At 40.1% G+C, this 23,058-nt stretch overlaps 1 protein-coding gene across 1 annotated transcript; it reads left to right on the forward strand.

The window, feature by feature from the left end:
* Positions 1 to 5,742: 5,742 nt before the first annotated feature.
* drd1a (dopamine receptor D1a) lies at positions 5,743 to 9,659 on the forward strand. The gene is made up of 2 exons (XM_063875944.1): positions 5,743 to 5,972; positions 6,257 to 9,659. The coding sequence occupies exon 2, from the start codon at positions 6,613 to 6,615 to the stop codon at positions 7,723 to 7,725; it is 1,113 nt and encodes a 370-aa protein (XP_063732014.1). The 5' UTR covers positions 5,743 to 5,972; positions 6,257 to 6,612; the 3' UTR covers positions 7,726 to 9,659.
* The last annotated feature ends 13,399 nt before the right edge of the window (positions 9,660 to 23,058 follow it).

The following is a 23,058-nucleotide window of genomic DNA, read 5'->3' on the forward strand; positions in this document are numbered from 1 at the left end:
ATACTGTCCAGTTTCTTCCTCGTCCTCCCCTCAGCTACCTCCTCCAGATTTTCCAGTTTAACAACAAAGAGCACACTGACTCACCATACCGAAGAGATAATAGTAACATTGCAGATTACACTCATGTCATTTATGTCATTCTTTGTTACGTTTACATGTGGATTTAAGTTTATATCGACTTTCCTGCTGACCATACCCAAACAAAGCTTTCTCGATACTGAGGTGTGTATAGATTTTTCAGAGTTTTGTTTCCAACTTTGCCGCCATTAAAGCATCTGTATTTTTCAACAGCAGCCTCTAAACCCCTGTTGGAACACAGAAACTAAGGTGTTTCTAAAAGAAAAGCAGAAGATCTCTGTCACTTTCACTCTTGAAGAATGAGCTTCCCCTTACTCTAACAATTTGCTTTTTTTTTTAGCTCTTGATGGGGCTGCTTCTGGCCAAAGTGAACAACATTTCTTACAGCTGTCATAGTGGGCATGCTTCCTTTGAAGATAATTATCTGAAAGATGTGGTACATTTACGATAACTGCCATATGTTCACACAGTATTTAAGTCAAACCCAGGGCCTCCAGCAATAATGACAATGAAAGAGGATGTTTGTTTTATAGAGATTCAAATAGTTATTTAGAGTCACAGACCATTACTCGATGTGACATCAGCAGATGTCTGGGGTAGTCCAGTTGGTAAAAGTCCAGTAAACAAAAGTAAGATGATGACGTACAGTTTTTCAGTCTGATAACATTGACCACTCCTGGACAGATAATTACAAAAATGGTTTAGTAAAACAAAGGAGAATGAGTTTCATTGTGTTTAAAGGGGAAGTCGCTGTACTATAGAATAAAGCAATGTATGAGACTGTTAAAGCTCACTTCAGAATTCAACATCAAAGGTTCAAAATGGCACTATGTGTTGGTTTGTCTTCAATCCAGTGTCATAACCAGAACAACTTAACCAAACTTTCTTTATGCCTAGACAAGCAAACAAGTGTGCTAGGCAGCAGTGTTTATATTTAGACCCCTATTAGCTCTTCAACAATGTCTTGTTGGAAAAAGCAGTGAAACCAGATTGTATCCACTTCAGGAGAGTTCCTGTCATTCATGTATTTCTGGTTGAAGACAGCCTGCAGTGATAAAGTACAAACATTATTTTCTATAAAGTTCAAGGTAATATATATATATTATACACAGGTTTTTATAATGAAATGCAGTTTCAGTTCCTTTTTTGCTGCCAGAGAGGAGTAACCTTTTTTGATGGAGAATGAGATCAGGGGGCTAATAAGATAAAAGAGATTGGCCTGGTTTGTCATAACTTTTAAAATACGCTATTTACATATTGGAATATAACAAACAAAAAAGTTGTAATTTCCAAGTGGGTGTTAACTAAGACGTCAGTCATTTCCTTTTCCTCTCTGACCTCTGTGTATAAAAAGAATTGGCAGATACTTATCACACATCATCACTCGACTTAAGACAACAAGAGAAGCTGTAAAAGGAACCGTGAAAGACAAACTCTGCACTATGAGGAAGGTCTTGCTTGCACTTGTTGTCCTGCTGCATCTCCACTACAGTCACCAGAACAAGAAATTGAATGGAGAGATTATAAAGAAACTGAAAGCACTGGGCAACGTCTCATTGGTGAGTGTAATGCATTGAAATGATCCCACCTGCAGCTTATTTGCTTGCTGTCAAGTCTTGAATGACAATGATATTTTGTAGTGTACTGTGGTTTTATCAAATTGAAACCTGTATATTTGAGATTTACATAATACTAGCTATACTATACATACAAGTCAGAAATCTGAGCAAGAGCAGGGATATATCCTTGGCTAAAAATCCCTGTTCAGCGCATCAGTTCCATGATGCATATTGGAACTATGTTAAATTACTACGTCTCGATCAAATAAAAAATGTGTTAGTCCAATAGCACTTGAACATCGGATGATTAATAAACTAAACCGTTTATTTTCTGTCCTGATAGAAAGAGGGGCGTGTTCCAAACAGGCCTATGGAAACAGATCCAGTAAGTGTTTGATCTGTTCTGGCTCTGTTGTTCTTGTTGTAACATTGAACTCAGTTCCCTATGACACGTGCGTATTATTTCACACGGTATACTTACAAGACCTCGTCATTTTTTATTGCAGTCTATCTGTGTGAGCTCCTATGTCAGTGAGCTGAAGCTCATTCTTGACAATGTGACGGGACCTCCAAAGCATAGTATCCAGGAACTTAAGGGAAACCTGCAGCAGCTGGACCTGAATCAACTGGTGAATCCACTGGTGAATCCACCGGTGAGCCAACATAAACATAACACTGTGATTTTTTGACAGACATTGTGGTCTTACTGTTAACTTTGTGCATCCTGCAACAGACAAATCTAGATGAGAATTAATCCTTAACCGTCTCTTTTTCTCCACCAGACTCAACAAAATTGCCCAATGATGTTGGCCATAAACACATCGCGGATTTTCAGGCCATACATTCGTTTCTTTAGGGATCTTAACTCAAAGAAGTAATGAAAACGTTCTGTTTCATACAAAGCTGCCTCAATTCTACTGAATAACAATTTATTTTAAATTAATGTATTAGATATATATTTTTATGCAGTTTCCAACTCCGAATGTTCTACATTTTGAATGCATTTTAACAGTAATATTTATGTCTATTTAAGTCACAATGTATTTATTTATTTCAATACAACTGTTAATTATCTTAAGACATTTCCATTTTGATATTCACAGTGTGAAAATAACTTATTTCATTTCTGAAATGTTGTGCTGCTGTTGTCAAATAAATCAACTACTTTCATAATTCTGTCTCACCGAGTATTTGTAAAATCCTTCACTGCTATGTTTGAAGAGCCACATTGTCTGTATGCCAAAGATAAATGTATCACCGTCATCTTTAGTGTATTCTTTCCGTCATTGGAGCAGTAAGGCTTGACATGTCTGCATGCCAGCGTGCAAATAAGGCACATGGACTTACGTGAACCTGCGAAGATTTGCATGGCTGGTACACACGCAAAACTGTGTCCTCTAACATGAATGCACAAACACACAAGAAATAATGAAAAGAGCTGAGGTTTTTAAACACTTTTGCTCCTAAAACAACCTGCTTTGCCCTCAGCTGTCGTACTCATCACTCCTGTGTGTTTTATGGGTGGCTGTTTATATGTCATCCCTCAAAAACGGTCATGACTCTATTGCTGCTGCAGGGGAGATCTTAAATCTGTTTGAGCAGAAGTCTCCATGAGGGTGTGTGGTGATTGACATACTGTTTGAAAAGCGTCTGCAGTCAAGGTTTCAACTATCTGTTATTTCAGTACTCGACTTACTAAAAAGCAGCCTCTGTGACCTGTTATGTCATAGAGGCTGCTACACCTTTGAATTGCAAGTCACACGATTTAGAGGAGCGGCAGCTGCACATTTCAACAAAGGAAAGTGACAGAGCAGAAGGCAGGTGGAGAGAGACACTCTGAAGTTGACCTAAAATGCTCCTCAGCTTTTCTGTCTGTTCCTTGCCTTACCTCTGACTTTTGAACTCTCTAACCTGTCCCACTACTGTGTCTTTGATGTCCAAACAGCATGGCAGCACTACACAAAAAAGACCTGGGAGGAGGAAAGAACGTTCCATATGTTTAAGAAAAGAGCACAAGGTCTTAATAAACATTGGAAGAAAATCGCACTGATATTTTAACTATTCACAGGATGTGAACACATTTTTTCAGTTAAATTTAAAGTTAAATATGTTGTGTAATGTGCCATATAGCTGAGAGTAAGATGAGAATCTGCATACCACTTCCGTTTCCGTCTGATCATTGCAAGGCTACAGTGAGCAGTGGGGTCATTTCAAGCGATTGAGAACAGTAGTTCAAATTGTGGAGGAGGGTAATGGTGGTTTAGAAATCAGTAGCAATGGTTGCTGTTTGTCGATAGAAATGTCAAAAGTCAAGATTGAGCAATTGAGGTTGCTTTGAGTATAACATCAGTAGGTTTTACGCCGCAGCTGTGTGATTTCAACATATTGACTCAACGAAACATACATTCAGCTGATATGGGAAAAATATGTCTGAGGACATGAAATCATTTCAACAATTTTCTTAATTGCTCATATTAAGAGGATATTGAACTGGGGTACAAGGATACACTCATGCCTTTTAGCCTAGCTTAGCATAAAGACAGGAAAGAGAGGGAGACAGCTAGACTGGCTCTTTCACTAGGTGAGAAAACCAACGAGCAAGTATAAAGTGCACTTTCCAATACAAAAAGCAAAATCTGTCTTTAAAATTGCAAACGTATGGTTTTACCCTTTGTTGTACTAAATTGAACAAATAGGACATAGCATTTTAATTTGTGGGTTAGGGTTAGGGTTAAATGCTCTCTCAGCAGATCTCTGTCCTCTCTTTTTATGTTGACAGCGTTGAGTTTCCTGCTAAGCTTTTTCTGCTCTACTCAATACACTTTTTACAGTAAAGCATTCCATTATATCATTAACCCTTTCCATATGAATAATATCAAAAGGTTTTACAATTTACAAGAAACAATGTATGATCCAAGACTGAAACATATTCCTTTTACTATCACAAAAGACAAAAAAATAACCCCTGAGAAGCTTGGTGAAGAAAACACTTAGGATTTTTGCTTACAAATTCCTTTTTACTTCATATCAGATGATTATCAAAATCCTTTATTTTCATTTGACTTGTGTCCTCTATTTCTGTGGGATTAACATTAAAAAGCTACATTTAAATCTCAATTCCTAATTGAATACAAAAATCTCTATTATCATATCAAAGAGAGATAAGGTACTTTTTGTTTTGTAACAAACAATATGTTCTTCCTTACTTTATCATCACTCCTTTCAGTCCCATGGCTTTAACCCATCTATTGAACATCCTATATTGTGGATGCTTGTGAAGGAAAAGGGTAAAAGCTGTTTCTTCTCCTCCTGTCAGAACGACTCACATCACTGTAAGGTGACAGCTGGCATGTCACGATTGTTTCCGCATCCCATGGTGCTCTGCATGGAAGACATCAGCTTGAACTATGTAAAATTGTGGGCATGCTAACAGACGTTTCCAGGATTTGTACAAGCAGTGAGGGCACAATTTATTGCTCAGAGCAGACAGAAATGATGAGTGCGGCTGATGGTGACATTGGTCTGCACATGAAAACCCTGCCACAGGTCAAAAAAGGATATTGGCTTCTGATCAAATCCTCTGTCTGGTTATAAATCTGTTTTATGTCAAATCGCCATTCAATATAATTCTGTACAGGAGGGTTAATGTCCCTGCAACCTAATTTCCCTCTGCAGGCACAATTGTTCTCTTCCTCCATTAGGTGGCCTCAGCGACTCACTGGCCATGCATGTTTGGCCCTTGTCCCTGATTCCTTTTTATAACCTGCATCTTAATTTAATTGAACTACACCACAGTGCAGATTAAACTGGGTCAGTTGAATTGAATTGAGATGAAGCACTAATGATAACAGGTAGGTTTATTCAGCACCATGCTGTTTTAAAGCTCTAAACTCTTCCACTCAAGAGCCTGCAAAGTGCCACATGACAAGTCCCTCCTGTGTCGTGGTGTACATTATAGGCAGTACGGCGGATTGAATCACCGAGGGGCCCGAGTCGCATGCTCTTATCACTTTCTCTTGAATGGGACAACGTCACCGCGCCGGAGTGAGGCTGAGCCGCACGAGGTAAAGAAAGAGATCCGGCCGAAGAGCGAGCAGAGGCTGCAGGAGGACGCAGCGACAGCGGAGACGGCTGAGTGACATTTTAGTACAGTTGTGTGTGTGTGTTGTGTATTTTATAAGTCGGTGATGTGGAGGCCATCGAGGATTTCGGACATGGAGACTGTGTGCCCTTTTGGATTGGCTTTACGCTGTTAAATTCTCATGGAGGCGACGGGAGTTTATTTTGAAATGTAAAAATCAAGCTACAGCTGGCTGCGACCCCCGTGAGTAAGAGGTGAGAACATCTTAATTGTTGTAGGAAGGAAGGTGTAACAATTTTTTAGTCATTCATGAATATAAACAATGCTTTCATTTTATTTCGTTTGAAATCGGGTCATTGGCAACGCAACATACATTATATCTCCTTTATGGCACACACACACGTATTAATAAAATCTTAAATTAACACACAAAAAAAAAATTAAGATTTTACCCGAAGTTGCATTTTATAACATTCGCACATTTTTGAGTGAATGCATATACATCCAATCTTTTATACTTAATTTCTTCAATCCACAGGGCTTCTGATGACTTCAATAAGCAGACTAAAGTGCAGGATCTGCTTGAACACAAAGAAAGAAAGAAAGAACCTATGACGGTCATTATCAAGAACTAAGTTACCACTACCGCTTCAGCTCTGCAACTCGAATTATGTCAAATCAAATTTATAAAGTCATTGGGCAAATGTCCTGCCAAGAGCAGGTTTGCCTCAAACGTCTCATCCCTCATCATCCGTTAGAAGACACAATGATGGAGATTGTTTGCAAAGTTGTTGCACAGAAGCCTCCCAGTTTCTAATCCTGTGGATATAATGTAACACGGCCATTAAGCATGACTTAAAAAAAAGCTCTCCCCTAACCCGCACATGTTCAGGGATGGATCTCATGAACCTTACAACTGTCATTGACAACGGGTTTTTGGATGAGGCTCCGTCGAGCCGCGTCCTGACTGGCTGTTTCCTCTCGCTGCTCATCCTAACCACATTGCTGGGGAACATTCTTGTTTGTGCCGCCGTCACCAAGTTTCGGCATCTACGATCGAAAGTCACCAACTTTTTTGTGATCTCGCTGGCCGTATCGGACCTATTGGTCGCCATCTTGGTGATGCCCTGGAAGGCAGTGACAGAGATCGCCGGGTTCTGGCCCTTTGGCTCCTTTTGTGACATCTGGGTTGCATTTGACATTATGTGCTCCACGGCGTCCATTTTGAACCTTTGCGTGATAAGCCTGGACCGTTACTGGGCCATCTCCAGCCCCTTCCGCTATGAGAGGAAGATGACACCCAGGATGGCCTATGTGATGATCAGTGTGGCCTGGACGCTATCTCTACTAATTTCCTTCATCCCAGTGCAGCTCAACTGGCACAAGGCCCAAACTAAATCTTACGCCCCTGACACAGAGTCTTATTCAGGCTTTAATGATACATCTTACCACAGCCCAGAGAACTGTGACTCCAGCCTGAACAGAACCTATGCCATATCCACCTCCTTCATAAGCTTTTACATTCCCGTGGCCATCATGGTGGCCACCTACACCCAGATATACCGCATTGCCCACAGACAAATCAGGCGGATCTCTGCCTTGGAGCGAGCGGCCGAAAGTGCCAAGAACAGACATGACAGCATGGGTGGAGGCTCCAGCATGTCAGAGTCTGAGAGCTCTTTCAAGATGACGTTCAAGAGGGAGACCAAAGTGCTAAAGACTCTGTCGGTGATCATGGGGGTATTTGTGTGCTGCTGGCTCCCGTTCTTTATACTCAACTGCATGGTGCCCTTCTGTGAGCAGTCAAGCGGAGGGAAGGCTTTCCCCTGCATCAGCCCCACCACGTTTGACGTGTTTGTGTGGTTCGGCTGGGCTAATTCCTCCCTCAACCCCATCATCTATGCCTTCAACGCAGATTTCCGAAAGGCCTTCTCCATCCTGCTGGGCTGCCATAGACTGTATCCAGGAAGCCACAACATAGAGACGGTCAGTCTAAACAAGAAATGACTCATGACTCTCTCACAGCACTGACTCATCCTTAATGTTACGAGTCCTAGCGTTCCTATGCAGGCCGGTCTGATGGACTTCAAACGAGGACACTGCCCTTTGTGCTGACTCTGAGTGTGACTGAAGAACACAGCGAACCTAAATTTACCCGTGTCTGAATAAGGCGAGTGGCCGTCCATGTGCCAACTGTCAGAGTGAGCTAGCCATGCTCACCGTCGCTGCACTGTCTTCAAGGGGGAGATGCTCCTGAAAGGGGATTTTAGGGATTGAGATTAAGACTCTTCGCTGTTGTGCCAGGAAGCTGGGAGAGCACACGCCCCCTGGAAAGATAATCCCATGACTGGGCAGCACACTCCCTAATGCTGTCAGACACTGCTCTCTTCAATACCATCACGCACGCACACAAACACAAACACCGTCAAAACATGCTCCTCCAAAATCAGTGTAAATGCAGCACCCTTGCATGCACTCGACGACAAATTAGATGACAGCACACAGAAATACTGTTACTCATTATGTTAGCATCCCGTGCTCTGCAAGGAGTCCAGCAGAAAATAGCATCAAACCAAATTAGGTTTCTAACTAGGTGTAGGTAAAGTGCATCTTTTACATGTGACTAAAGATTGGAGCAAGAATGAAAGCATCAGAGTTTACGTACCACTCCATCCATTAATGATGGGAAGCTGACACTATTGATAGAAATGTAATTTGCACTTCTTTTGAAACTAAGACTGGTTCACACTTTTTATCCTATCTAAATCTCAGTATAACTTTAAACCAAACTTACTCAACAGACACCTCATAAATTATTTGTTTTACTGCTGGAGAGTGTTTCATGGATGTCCCTTATCACTTTGTGTGCCCTATATTTTTCATTAACAACGGTCAATGACCTCCTGGAGGTTTTGCTCGACTTGTGGTGTCCTTGACCTTCTATGCTTATTTAGCAGCTGATAAAGAATTCCAATGAACTGAATAACGTTTGGATATATCACTTTCAATTTGCTTGAATCATTCATGGACCTCTTTCATTAATAAAAAAACACGGGTGCTATTTTTTTAGGTTCGGCCATCATTCCTATCTGTTATGATGACATAAAGAATGTTCTGACATATTCGAACATTGATATTATCATTAAACTGTAGCAGCCAGTCTATCAGACCAGGCAAACACCAGCACAGTCAGACTATTTAAACTACTTTATTTGGAGATAAAATGTAAATGATGAGGAAATGTATAATGTCACTGATATTCCCTGATCACACTACGTCAGTATTCATTTTTAATGAATTGTGAGTTGAGGGCTGGTTTGAAATGTTATGGTCGTAATATCTGGTATCTATTATCTCATCATATTTTTTTTGTACCGATGTCCAAGTTTTTCCAAATTACAGCAATTAAAGAAATTGTAATATGGGATCCACACCCATTAACTTGACTCAGAGGTCACACTTTGGATCATTCATACAAGATTTAACCAGTAAATGAGAGACATTAAGAGATTCTGGTGGTATTATCGGTCTTATTCCCCAAAATGTTGAGCTTTTTCTTTACCTCATTAACTACAATATTATCATGACGATGATGATTATGGCTGAATCTATTCAAGACCAAAGAAAGACACTCTAAAGCACTGCGTGTTAGACTGTAAAGAACAGGATGTATGGCCATCATCATCAACAGTTACCTCTAATTTGATGTAAAGTATTTATATTTGATGTGCTAAATAGTGTCATCATTTACCTATGGTTAGCATTGATGACACAAACAAAGCTCTGTTGTGGTTGTTCTTTGCTCAGATATTTTTAGAAGTTGTTATAGAGGTCTGACAAATTACTAATGTATTATGTTACATTCAAAACAGTTGTGAAGTGTCTGCTTCAGCATCTCAATGCACATCTTAATAAAAGTGTATGTGTCTACTTTGGTGAAATCCACTGCGTGATGTATATGATTGACTGTACAGATCCACAGATAAAACTTCCCGAAGTACGTCACACCAGAGTCTAACGGCTAAAACATAAAGGAACCTAATGTGTCTAACGTCCAAAATCTCACTCATGTGTTACTCTGGTGTTCATGTGTGTTTGGTTTGGTGATGAATTGCCATCCTTAACAAAGTGAAAGGCCCTATCTGGAGTCTGAATAACGTGGAATAATTACCTCTTTATCAATTTCTTTGGGCTTTGTTTCATTCATTCCCTGAACTGTTGTTGTTTTCAGCTTCAAATGATTGACTGAACTGTTGCAACAATAGCTAACAACTAAACACACATTCTGAATCACGGCTGAAATGAGGGGGTGATTGTACATTTCAGTTTTCAGTAGCTTAGGATTTCAAGGATGCCGCTGTCACATAAACTAACGCTTGAAGTTAGAGTTAAAGGGTGATGTGTATAGTTGAAGTGTGGAGGGAGAACAGCCTCAAAGACGGGATTTCTTCATAAAATAATCCCTCCAAGATCTGCCAGCTATCTTTGGAAATATAAATGAATCAAAACCTAAGCTGATTTAGAGTTAAAATTCTCTTTACTGAAGCTAATGAGAATGTCTTCAATTATAACATTTATCTGAATTTCAGTTGTCACACACTTTATTCCAGACTCCAGATGTATTGTTTGGTCTAAAAAATGCAGGAAAATAGTTAATAAATGGCCGAAACAAATTATAATATGATGTAAAACAGATAAAATGTTCACATTTAAGGGGTTAAAACATTTTTCTGCCATTTTAGCATTAAAAAAAAAGGGAATGTAACGATGAATTGATTTAATTGATTAATCTGATTTGTCTGCTTATCATTGAAGGTTAATTTAAAAGTGATTGAAGAGACATTAACCACTGTCAATAAATAGCAAGCATCGAAACATTTATTAAAAGTATTTTTTTTCATCAAATTAAGTTAACACTCATTAAAAATCTGAATAAGTGTAAATATTGTGATGGTTCCTCCTTTGACAAACAGAGGTGGTAGAAGTACTGCTACAAGTAAAAGTCCGGCATTCAAAATTGTTCCAAAGTAAAAGTTTCAAAGTATAAGCATCAAAATCTACTTCAAGTACCAAAAGTAAAAGTACACATTATGCAGATTGGCCCATTCCAGAATCCTATGTATCATATGTTTTCATTATAATCATTGATGTATTAATGTTTTTTATCAAGCTTGTTATGGTGGAACTCATTTTAATTACTTTATTTACTACTGGCTATCATGTGAATTTAATCCAGGTGAAACTAAAGTCGTTGATCATGTATATATGTTTTTTTAAGATATGCAAAGTCATTAAAGGAACTACGTAAAATACAATATTTACTTCTGAAATGTAGTGGAGTAGAAACATAAAGTATCAGAAAATGGAAATACTCAAGTAAAGTACAAGTACCTCAGAATTTTAAGTACAGTACTTGAGTAAATGTTCTTCGTTACTTTACACCACTGCACACAAACACACACAGAGTTCTCCTCTGAAGCCCACTTTCTCTAGGCCCCGGACTGTCCTTGCCTCTGTAAAACCTCCTCAAGCGTGCCACGGGAAGGAGCAGCAATTAATTTGACTGACATCATTCAGAGTGATGGCTGAGATGGCGACAAGACAGTGTGTATGTTTATGTGTAGTGCAGCAGCAGCGCCAGTATCACCTGCTCCAACGCCCAACCCACTCTCCCTTCAATGTCACCCGCACTCTGTAATTAAACACAATTTGTTTTCTTTTGCTATCTTTTGGTTGCAGATGAGCTCTTGAGATTTTCACATCAATTCTGTCTTTTTAGATTGACGCATCGGAGAAGAGACGTAAGACATGGCAACTTCAGATGATGCTAATGACTGGCCCTGGGGAAATGATTTACTGAGACAGGGAGGGAGGAAGAAAGGGGCAAAGAGAGACACAGGGAGTCTTATGTAACTATCAAGCAATGGTTACTTAAAAAGGATGCTCTGTAAATATCACATAACCCACAAGTCTCACCAAAGTCAGACTGCTGTCACATCTATAATGAAGTTTCGTCTGTGGTCACATGCCGTTTTCGTATAGCCACACCTGACCACGTGGAAGTGCATCTTTAATGTCCTTAACGATTTCTTTGTCACCCTTTCTCTCTCGTCTGCGTCTTGGGGAATTAAAATGCAATTAAAGAGTTTGAAATAATCTGTATTACTCTCTATTAAATATGTATTATTCACAACTGGTGGAGCTATCATAATTGCGCTCGAGCCTAATGCATTTTTAATACTGACACGAAACCAAGATAAGCATAATTGAAAGCGAGCGTGTTGGTGACTCCATCCAAAGAGTGTCAACACAGTAACATGCTGACAGGAGTGAACGCACTTTGCATTTGAAAAATGTTGCTGTCTGTTTGTCCGTGTCTGGTCTCCTCTTGGGGTGTAAACAGACGCTCTCTATTCATTTTTAAACTAATGGAGAAATGAGACATCAACAAGCTCACATCAGGCCACGTCTTACTCCTCTCGAGGAAATGTGTAAACCGCAGAAGTCATTTCAAAAGACATTTCACCCTCGGCTTCAAAAATACACAGGAGATCGCACATATTTTGACCTTTAATGTGTGTCCTTTGTCCCCTTCATTGCTCTCCCTAGTTTACTCCTGCTCTTCATTTCTCTTTCTTATCACACCCCTCTGCTCTCTTCCTCCACCCTCGCTCTGTTTACTGTTTGTGCTGCAGGCCGCTGGCAGTGCCGTGTTGCCATTCGTCACTCCAACTGGCTCCAGCGGAGAGGACAGGACCCCTGACCCCACCACTGGGAAAGGAGCAAAGGAACGAAGGGATGGAGGGAATCACAGAGGGCGCTTAAGAGAAAGCAGAGAGTTATCATAGAGGACACCGAGCGAGGGCACAACAATATGCAAACCAGATTAAAGGGAAAACCACAAGTCTATGAAACTACTGAAGGGTTATAAAACCATCCGGTGTCTTCATAAGGTCAGTGGAGAGCACCTTCTAACTTAGGTGTAAAATCTCCCGTATAGATTAACTTATGTTGCAGGTGAACAGTTACTCATTTAAATTACTCATTCTTGTTTCATAGTGTTGAACAGTCAAAGCTTTGACTCACATTGTATTACTCCATTAATGAGAAAGTACTGTCAACATCGATCTATTTAGCTGTTTTTAGAAATAATGTGTTGAAGGCTATTAGGGATATATGAACAAACCGATTTGTAATAACATTTAGAATATTGATAAGAATGAAAATGTTGTTGTAAATGCTACTGGAAATAAAGATTCCATCCTCAGAGTATGAGAGAAAAAATCATTTGGAGAAACTTACATTTGAATGATTGCGGCCAGATTGTCACATTAATTTCATCAAATCAAATCATTGTGTGACCCTTCATGCTCTGTGTTGATGCATCTGCATCTATTTAATTCATCACCCATCTGTAAGTGACAGGAAGTGAGAGTGAGTGAGAGCAAGAAACCATTGCATCATCCTCATTAATCCACTTATCTAACTACCTTGTTCACCTCTTTCTTTATATTTACAGGTTTCTGTTCCAATGACAAATTTCAGAGTAGCAGTATTGATGCCCAAATCCTCTGAAATAAATAGAGGAAAATATAATCCCTCATAAACTGAGTTTCAATACCGTGTCATGGAGTGACCTCTGCTGGAGATGGGCCGAATATGGAGATGATTTGAACTGGGTCTTAAATTCCCAGGCTAAATTCAGCCTGATCAAATCCTCCGGAGAAATACAGACAGATTTGATGAATATGCCCCATAATAATTGCTCATATCGGCCTCATCTCTGGCCGATCACAGATTGGTATAGTGGTGGAGTAGAAAACGTCACTGAAGCATGTTAAATAAGCAAAGTCATTGAGAGCTGATCCAATTATACAATGAATAATAAACTGGGTGCAAATGAGGCTGGCTTATGAATGGCGTTTTGTCCACCAACGGGGGGATGTCCACTCCAGCCACAGTGTGCATCTTAGCAGGAGAGAGTTGCTGCTCTGAGTGGAGATCAAGGTGTTAATGATGCCAACGCTCATTCTCATGCTGGTAGGATACCCTGTGGGTTAATCATGACGACGCAAATGCTAATCAGCTAGCTTGTAGGGAAAAGCAGATGAGTCTTATCTCGGTAAGAGCACGACATCAGCACCAGGAAGAGACACAGTCGGAACAACAGAGTGATTACTGATAACTATGCAGGGAAAATAAGAGATAGTTGTCTCTTCCACCTGGGCTTAAGATAGGAGATGGCTGCCGAGTGTCTGGCCTGAGTAAACAGTGCTGCCCATGAGAGGATTGACGCTGGTGCCGGACCATGTGTGCCAATGCTAATGCGACTCACAATTGTTAGTCAATTGACTGCAGTAAAACTGTATATTGATCAATCTAATAATTCTTATTTCAGTTTCCCAAAACTAATTCCTTCGTGTGGGTTTCAACAATCTCACAATCATTTTTCCCAATGAAGGGTTTGACTAGAAAATTGTGAAAAATGTCAATCACAGTTTCAAGGTGATTTCTTCAGTGTTTTGTTTTGTAGGTCTTAAACAATATTCACTTAATAATATAATATTAGATAAGAGCAGGAAATCTCCATTTTCAGCCAACAAAGATGGTCTTTCAAGCACCTATGCTTCTATATATTTTTTTATAAGCTCTATATCCGTAAAGAGATTGCAGTGGTCCTCCTCTACATGGGTTTGATGTCTAGCTTCGAACAAGATTTTTCAAATACCAGGGGGTCAGCACATATAATTATAACTAATCAATCAATCAATAGTTAGATCAACGAATGGATGTCCACTTTTTGTTGCAGCTCATGTGATGGTTTTTAACCAAATGCTGCTTGGGAAACACTATGCATCATTAGAGATAACTTAGATAGTAATATGTCACACTTGAAAAATTTCAATTTTAGACCGGAATGCCCACATGCGTTGTTGATTCATGCAATTGAATAAACATGTGATTTAAGTGTGTGCTGCTGGTAGACATGAGCCTCCTACAATGCACTGCACAAAGGACATGGAGGAGCTAATTCAGGTCCAGCCTGTCTCTGCTTTCAATAATAAATATTAGGCCAAAGTTACCCTTTTATAAGGTTCATGCTTTGTGTGACGGGTAAAATATTTTGTAATGATAGTCAATCACTGAATAAAATGTGACTGTCAAAAGTAGAAGAACATACAGGAAAGAGTGCGGTAAACATAGAATGAGAGCCAGCGTAACCCAGAGAACATAAAAGCCAGGCAGATCTTTTTAGGCTCTGCTCTGTGAATCTCAAAAGGGGATTAGCAGAGCGGGAGGGTTGTACAGAAGACCACTCAGCGACAGACATCCCACTCAAGAGATGGCACAGATACAAGCTGCACAAACATCCCCAACAGAGAGAGAGGAAGAGGAGGAAGGATGAGAAAGGGGGGAGATAAGGACGGCGGGATGGAAAGACTGCTTGAGAGTTAGGGGAGAGAACTGTGACAAGGCGTGTGATAAGAAAACAGCATTAAAGCGATACTGGTCCACTCTATCTTGAAGGAACTAAATCTCAGAAGGACACTATTATTTGTGCTAATAGGAGCCATTAGCATTATTTGGCTGGTTATTAACATTGTTCAGAGGTTATGCGTGGGAAGGCGACAACCCTGCTGTACTCTCATGATCTCTTATGTCATGGTGGATTCCTAGAAGTCTGAGAAAAGGGTAAGAGAAGATAGGAGAGATTATGTTGCAATTCTACTCTTTCTTAGGCTTTGAGAGGAAGGTCAGTCAAGCTAGCAAAGTTGAATTGAATTTTTTACAATAATTAGGGGGCATAGAGTACCTTGTGAACGTTTGATTGCATTAACCTGTATATACCTGTAATTTAAATTGTTTTAAGAGAGAGATTGTCGTATTTGATGTACATAACTATTCGCCCCCCAAGGTCACCACTTTGTAAAGCCACCTTTTGCAGCACCTACAGCTGCAAGTCTCTAAGGGTATGTCTCGATAAGCTTGGAACATCGATCAAACTAGATTTCTTCTTCTTCTTCTCAAAACTGCTCCAGCTCCTTAAACTTGAGTTTCCCTAGTGTACAGCAATCCTTAAGTCTTACCGCATATTGTCAATTAAATTGAATTTTGGGCTTTGACTACCCCAAGTCACCTAAATGTTTCCTGTTAAAGCGCTCGAGTGCTGCTATAGCATTATGCTTTGGGTCATTGTCATGTTGGAAGGTGATCCTCTGTCACATACTCAATTCTCTGGAAGACTGAAACACATTTTCCTCAGAAATGTTCCTGTATTTGTTTTTCTTCATCATTTCTTCAATTCTGAAGAGTTCCCCTGTCCCTGCAGATGATAAACATCCCCATGACATGATGCTGCCAACAACATGCTTTTCTATGGGGATGGTGTTCTCAGGGGGGAGAGGTATTAGCATTTTCTTTAATGGTGGAGTTTAATTTGTGTCCCATCTGACTGGAGTCCCCTTTTTCCAATGGCTTTTAGACAGGTGGGTTATTCTCTCCATTTTGGAATAAAGGAGTTCATGGTGTTCTGTGGAAGAGTCAAAGTTTGGGACTATTTTGTTTGGGTTGAATTAAAATCCAAATAAATTCCTATTTAATTACTGAGAAATGATTTACTATTAGGCTGGAAACTGTAAATACAGATATATATTTTTTTCTTCATGCAAAAATACACATCCATTAAACTGATACCAAATTGTAATTTGAATTATTTAAAGGTAGAGTGGAAGTGGAAAAAATGCATGTGCAGCTTAAAACAGGTTTGATACATTTACAGAGTACCCCTGGGAGTTTAACAAACGTTACACAGCAGTTTTACAGAGTTGACTGTTTGTTAAAAGCCATAATGCTGCCATGGGTTCAGTGAAGCACCTACATTAAATCTCAAGGTTGCTCCTTTGGTCAAAGCACTTGGAGATGATGTTACTGTTCCATTTGCTGAAAAATATGAGCGTAAGGCTATTTAATATTTTAAAGTCATATCATTTGATTCAAAGCTTTTTTAAATAGATGATTCATTCTGTTGGTCTGTTTTACCAAATTGATGCATGACTGAATCAAATCACCAGTACTTATAAAGTAGTACGAAAAAGACGAGGCCAAGGAGTCTACAGAGCTTCACTCAGAAGAGAAGAACAACTCAAACATTTATTATTGCAGCCGGACTGTGGCTGTTTTTTAATTTTTATTCCATAGGAGGGAAGCAGACAGAACACACAATCTAGTCTATTTTAGGAAGGGACTTGACAAACAGAAGCACAGCAGGAGCCTCTTTTACCCTCTGGAAAGTTCAGATGGGACTGCACGAGCACGAGCACGAGCACTCAAAAACATGCTCAGGCAAACTCACACACATGCAGACAGACAGACAGACAGACAGGCAGACAGACAGACAGACAGACAGACAGACAGACAGACAGACAGACAGACAGACAGACAGACAGACAGACAGACAGACAGACAGACACACACACACACACACACACACACACACACACACACACACACACACACACACACATACAGACTCTCACACACACACACACACACACACACACACACACACACACACACACACACACACAGAGGGACACAGCTGGGAGACCGTGGAAACAAACATTTTGGATCCTTTATTTGGCTGTTGCCAGTAAACAAAAGAACGTTTTACTGCCTCTGGTTCAGCTACATAAAGTAATTGAGTGTCACAATCCAATCATGTTAAAAAAAATCTGGCCTTTACATGACAGACTGTTACCTTATTTGATTTTAATTAAAAGCTGTTGAATTACTAACAACAGACCAGGAGAGATGTGCATCCTTTATTTTCATATACAGCCATCTGTCCTCACAATGCTCCAGCTGACCAAAATGAACCTGCCGTAAGCCACTTTAGGGCTTACTGCGCATGTAACAGAGTAATATGACTCCCACAGGAAAGACCTCTTTTCCCTGCTGCTCCTCTATGCAGGGGTCAAAGGTCGGAGTCGGTTACAGAACCGCCCTGGGCTAGTAGGGCTTGTGTGTGTCTGTATGTGTGTTTGTGTCATGGACAACACGGAGAGGTGGGTGCTATGGGGCTTGAACCCATGTCTCTGTACAATAATAACAATAGCACCACCGTGATGTCATACAACACATAGCTCTACTGCATGAACAGAAGGACTGGTAAAAGGAAAGTTTATTCAGCGGAGTGTGCTTTTCAGTGGACATATCTCCCATCTACTCATCAGTGTCTGAATAAAGATAACACACTTAATGTTATGATTAAAAATAATCCAACCTCAGCTAATCTGAGGAGTATAAAGAGAACTGGATACAGTGTTGGAGGAGGGGCCCCATTCATTCCCATTAAAGATGCTAAGTGCTGCATTAAGCAAAAAAAGTGTGACTGCCTGAAAAATAAAACTAACCGGATTTACCACATCCATAGGGCAGATGGAGGAACCCTGACCCCATGCTGCTCGGGCTCATTCGCATGATGAAGCAAGGAGAAACACTGAATTTAGTGAAAAGTGAACTGAACAACTTTTAAGACCTAATGACTTATGAAAAGGCTATTTAAGAGTTTATACTGGGAAGTTGATTTATCTTAACATTGAAATATCTGATGATCTGACAGACATCTCTTTCCCACTGTGGGAAACTATTTTTTATGCATCACTTGACGGCCACTACAGAACTTGGCTTCAAGGCCCGGAGCTGTTCCTGGGGGCCAGGTTTACACCCTGTATTGTGTCCCTCGGACATTATGAATATGAACTGCCTTGATTAGCTGTGATTTAATAAACTCCTCGTCTTAAGATAGCCTACATAAACAGGTGATCTAAGTGAAAAACCGCTACAGCCATGGTGTCTGCTCTGTGAGGCCGGCATAGCAATGCTTTCCAGCTAAATGCTAACACGATCATAATGACAACACCAACATGCTGACGTAAAGCAGGTTGAATATTTAAAACGTTACTTTAGTATGCCAACATTTGCCTATTACCCCATAATGAAAAGTGTATTAAGGATGATCTGGATCTTATTATTTTTTATCCATGGACCAACAACTGCTAGCGTGGCAATTAGAAGGGGTAAAACCAACACTCCTTCAGCTGCGGACCGCTATTAAAAGAAAAAGGATTATTTTGTTCAAGTACTAGACAGGAAGTGAACTGTTAATCTGCTTTAATTTTCCCGTCTGGAAGTCTGCTCCTCTGCTTAGCCCACCTTCTGTTGATCAATATTTCGATAAGTCACCAGACAGGGGGTCCAGCCTGCTTTGATGAACTACATGCTTTACAACACCAGCTATGAGAGAATAATACCAAAGATAACATCTAGTAAATGGATGTGTGGGTGTGGGTGTGCGTGTGTGTGTGTGTGTGTGTGTGTGTGTGTGTGTGTGTGTGTGTGTGTGTGTGTGTGTGTGTGTGTGTGTGTGTGTGTGTGTGTGAGAATGGATAGACTAGGCCTAAACATTTCAGAGTCCTTTTACCAGGGTCAAATATGAAACAAATGAAGGGAAAATAACTTCATCCTAGATTAAAAGTCTTAAAAAACAGCTGCTACATCCTAGATAAAGCTGGCAGACTTATCTTAACTTCTTTTATCCGCCACAGGAAATATAAACATCTTTGTTGATAAGCTATTTAAATAACACGGATGGTAAAATATACAACTTCAGATTTCAGATGCAAATACGAGACAGGGACCCCATTTTATAAACAAAAATGGAAATATGATGACATCTAAACTGAGCCTCGGGAGAGAGTAAATGAACAGGAACGCTTTCCCATGTTTACCTGGGTGTATCTGGGTGAATATCCCATGTCGGCGATTGTGTTGGGTTAACACAAACTGTTGTATGGCTGGATCTCCTTCAGTACACTTAAGGCCATAGGGAGATTGATGACTCATAGGATCTCAGGAGAGGGAGCGGATGCGCAGATTCCCGAGGAGACACGGACAATAGTGAAGGCTACAGATGGCCCCGCTCTGAAAAGGCTGGATAACCTCCCACAGGGCAATGTATGGATGTCACTGCAAGACGCTAATGACATTGGTGTATCCAATCCGGAATAGGTACCAGGTAAGCTTGGGTTGAAACAAAAAGAGGACATCATGTACCGGATGTGCAGTACTGTAAACGTTGACTAACATGTTGACTATATGCTGTTCTCTTTGTTCAACAGAAATGCTGAACCCAGACCTGTTCATTTCAGGCTTCAAAAGAGCTTCACAGGAGCTGACTTACATCCAATAAAACCCTGAGCACACACAACACGGGCTGCTGCTGCTGCTGCTTTATAGAGGGTGAGAACAGTTTTCCTTCAACACAAAGGGAAATGAAAAGAAAATCCACAGAGGTTGAGAGTTAGAGAAAGACATAAGGGAGTTAGGGTGAAATAGGAGAGTATTTCAACATTAAGTTTGATAACACCATGAATAATATCCTGGAGTGCATTGTTCTCATTTCTGTGATGAATTCTTCCCCTTGTTGCCCTCCATGCCCCAGATCCTAAAAAAAAAAAGAAAAACCATCACCCCAGAGAAAGCTTTCTATCTAATAACTGAAAATCCAAAGCTGTGTATCAGGTGCGTATTCATAAATAGGTCATGTTGTTTGGCCAACCTGACTGAGGGAACCCTCCCTAGAAGACCAGTTGAAAGACTAAACAAAAGAAAAAAACTGCAAGAGGTGGAATTACTCTGAGGAGGAAGTCTGTCTCTCTATGTGTGTGTGTGTGTGTGTGTGTGTGTGTGTGTGTGTGTGTGTGTGTGTGTGTGTGTGTGTGTTAGAGCATGCGTGTTCACATAAAGTTCTCCCAGTGAGGAATCTGTTCAACTCTATCTAAGCCTGTCACAACTTTTTGCTGGGTGCTCCACACCATTACAATCATCACAGTAATTAACTTAGCAGCAATGTTATGAAGGTCGACTGGGTGCTTAATTATGTCATAATTGTTGATCGCTGACGCAGGTTCCCAAAAGCCGGATATTAGTCAGCATTTTTGCATGTTAGATGCCTGAAATAAACTCTTTGACCAACACAAGCTAAATAAATGATTACATTTTGTTCTACCACATAAAATACCTCCATACATTTAGTTAAACATAATGTTAAAATATTAGCTTGTATGACCACTTGCAACTACAAAAATGACTATGTGGAGTCCATTTGTTTTGCCGATGAAAGTGAAAGTGCAGTGATTTTTTTTTTTAATACAATAATCCAATGGAAAAATCCCATTGTTTTTTTGCAGAAGGAACCAGTGTGATGCTAACACCCGGGCAGGCCTTTAAAAAGACATTATCCCTGCATCACTCATATAGCCCCTCCTACTTTCTATTAAACATAATGCATAAAAGGAGTCATAAGAAAACTGAGACACAGAGGGAGAAATTTGTTCAGAGATGCAGCAGCTGTAAATCCACAGCAGAGGTGGGGGGATAAAGCGTGGATTGTTTGGGGGAAACACACCTGCTCCACAGCTTTGAAAAGAGATGAAAGCATGTCCTCTAATGACAGGACTTTGAACAAATGCTTCACCCCTGCTACCTTTAAGGTGTGTATGGTAAAAAAAAAAAATACTCTCACTGCCCCCACACCCCTCTTTTATTTGTCATATCTCACATTACTGCCTAGTTGTGGGAAGCAATCCTCAAATGTGTGTGTTTCTGCTGTGCGATGAAGCAAATACTGCATCCCAGTTCTGCTCCTGCGTGCAGTTAGATGTTGAAATGTTCCTCCAAATCTCAGTTTCCCCTAACAGGCTGGGACAGGAGGGAACAGCCAGCGAGAAACCCCACACTGGCTTCTGTTTTTTTCTTCTAACACATAAATGCTTTGTATTTGCATTTAACACATTTTTCCCACAATAACCAGATTCTTAAATTATGAGCAGTTGTGTTTAATGAAATGCAAGTGTTACAGAAGTCATTAGGCAGCTGCATATCATCGTGGATATCTGCACTTACTCACTTTAAAGAGAGCGAGAGAGAGGGCAGGAGAGCTACATTGCACTTATGTCCTCCACCAGATTCAATCCTTTTTAATTTGATGCAACACTGCTTTGCAATGATGCATGTATAAGACCTAAACGCTCCTGACCCGGCAACACTGAACACTAGAAATCCCCAATCCACATAATCGTGCCGGCACAACGGAACAATGCATAGGTGTTTCATCTTTTATTAAGCAGGGCACTTATGAAGAATTAAACTGACATTATCTAGGAGGCTTTCAGTTGCATGTACACCTCAAAATAAGATCATGTGTTGTTACCTAAAGTGTCCTGTGTCCTGATATTTTAAATGCCAAGAATAAGTTTATTAATATGAGAGTAGCCTGTAAGAAATGAGCGAGCAGCAACAGATGGGAAGCTGCTACACCTAGTGGATTTAAGGCAGAAGGGCGAGAACCTTCAGAATCAGGGCTTATGCACGGACATGCTTATTACATCTAAGTTAATGAAAAGAAAACTGTAACATTTCTAAATCAGATAGAAAAGATTAGTGACACTAAAGTGGTTTTGAAAATCTATGAAAGGAACAAATTTAAAAGGAAAAAAATGTCCCTGTCCTGAAGAGATTATAAAGCAATTTTAAAGGGAGCAATGGAGGTCAGAATTCCTTGTTCTATGCTTTAAAAACAGTCATTATACAGTTCAGCCATAGTCGGTCATACAAGACCTAATCTTACATTTATTGAAGCAGAAAAACACTGTGCAGGAAAACAAAATTAGACATGGTACTAAAAGGACTTTGAATTAGGTGGATACACACTTGATTTGTTTTATTTAGTTTGGCATAGTACCATCAGGCGATCAAAGCATTTTAGCACAGAAGGAGGAACATGATTTTGTCCTCTATATCCTACACTGGATTTAAGCAGGAGTCTCGTCTACGCCAGTATGCAGAAGAGAAGGGATGCAGGGACCAAAAACTGTGAATTTACATATAAGCATGTGAGTATAATATTAGGACTTTAAAACATATTAACTTATCTTTTAACCCTCGTTGAGCTGTTTCTCTCTTGGCTGAGGATAAACAACCATTTGCATGAAAATAAATAAGGCCGTTCTTCATCGAATGTCTGTTTTGTGAAGGTTTGGATTTCCTCTACTTGTTCATATTTATGTTTTCTACTTATTATAAGAGCCAAGGCATCACATCGAACACATCTGAAACAGCAGGCTGGGGTTATGGGGCAATCAAAGTCATTAAAGACCTCACTAACAGCTTAATGCTGACTTTCAATTCAGAATGGGGGTGGGAGCAAATGGACTGTGAAATATGTGCTGATGGTAACAAGCTTTCGCTTACAAAGTGAGAGCGCAAAAGAGACGAATA

The sequence above is a fragment of the Eleginops maclovinus genome, chromosome 23 (genome assembly GCF_036324505.1).
Source record: "Eleginops maclovinus isolate JMC-PN-2008 ecotype Puerto Natales chromosome 23, JC_Emac_rtc_rv5, whole genome shotgun sequence".
In the NCBI taxonomy this organism is placed as follows: Eukaryota; Metazoa; Chordata; class Actinopteri; order Perciformes; family Eleginopidae; genus Eleginops; species Eleginops maclovinus.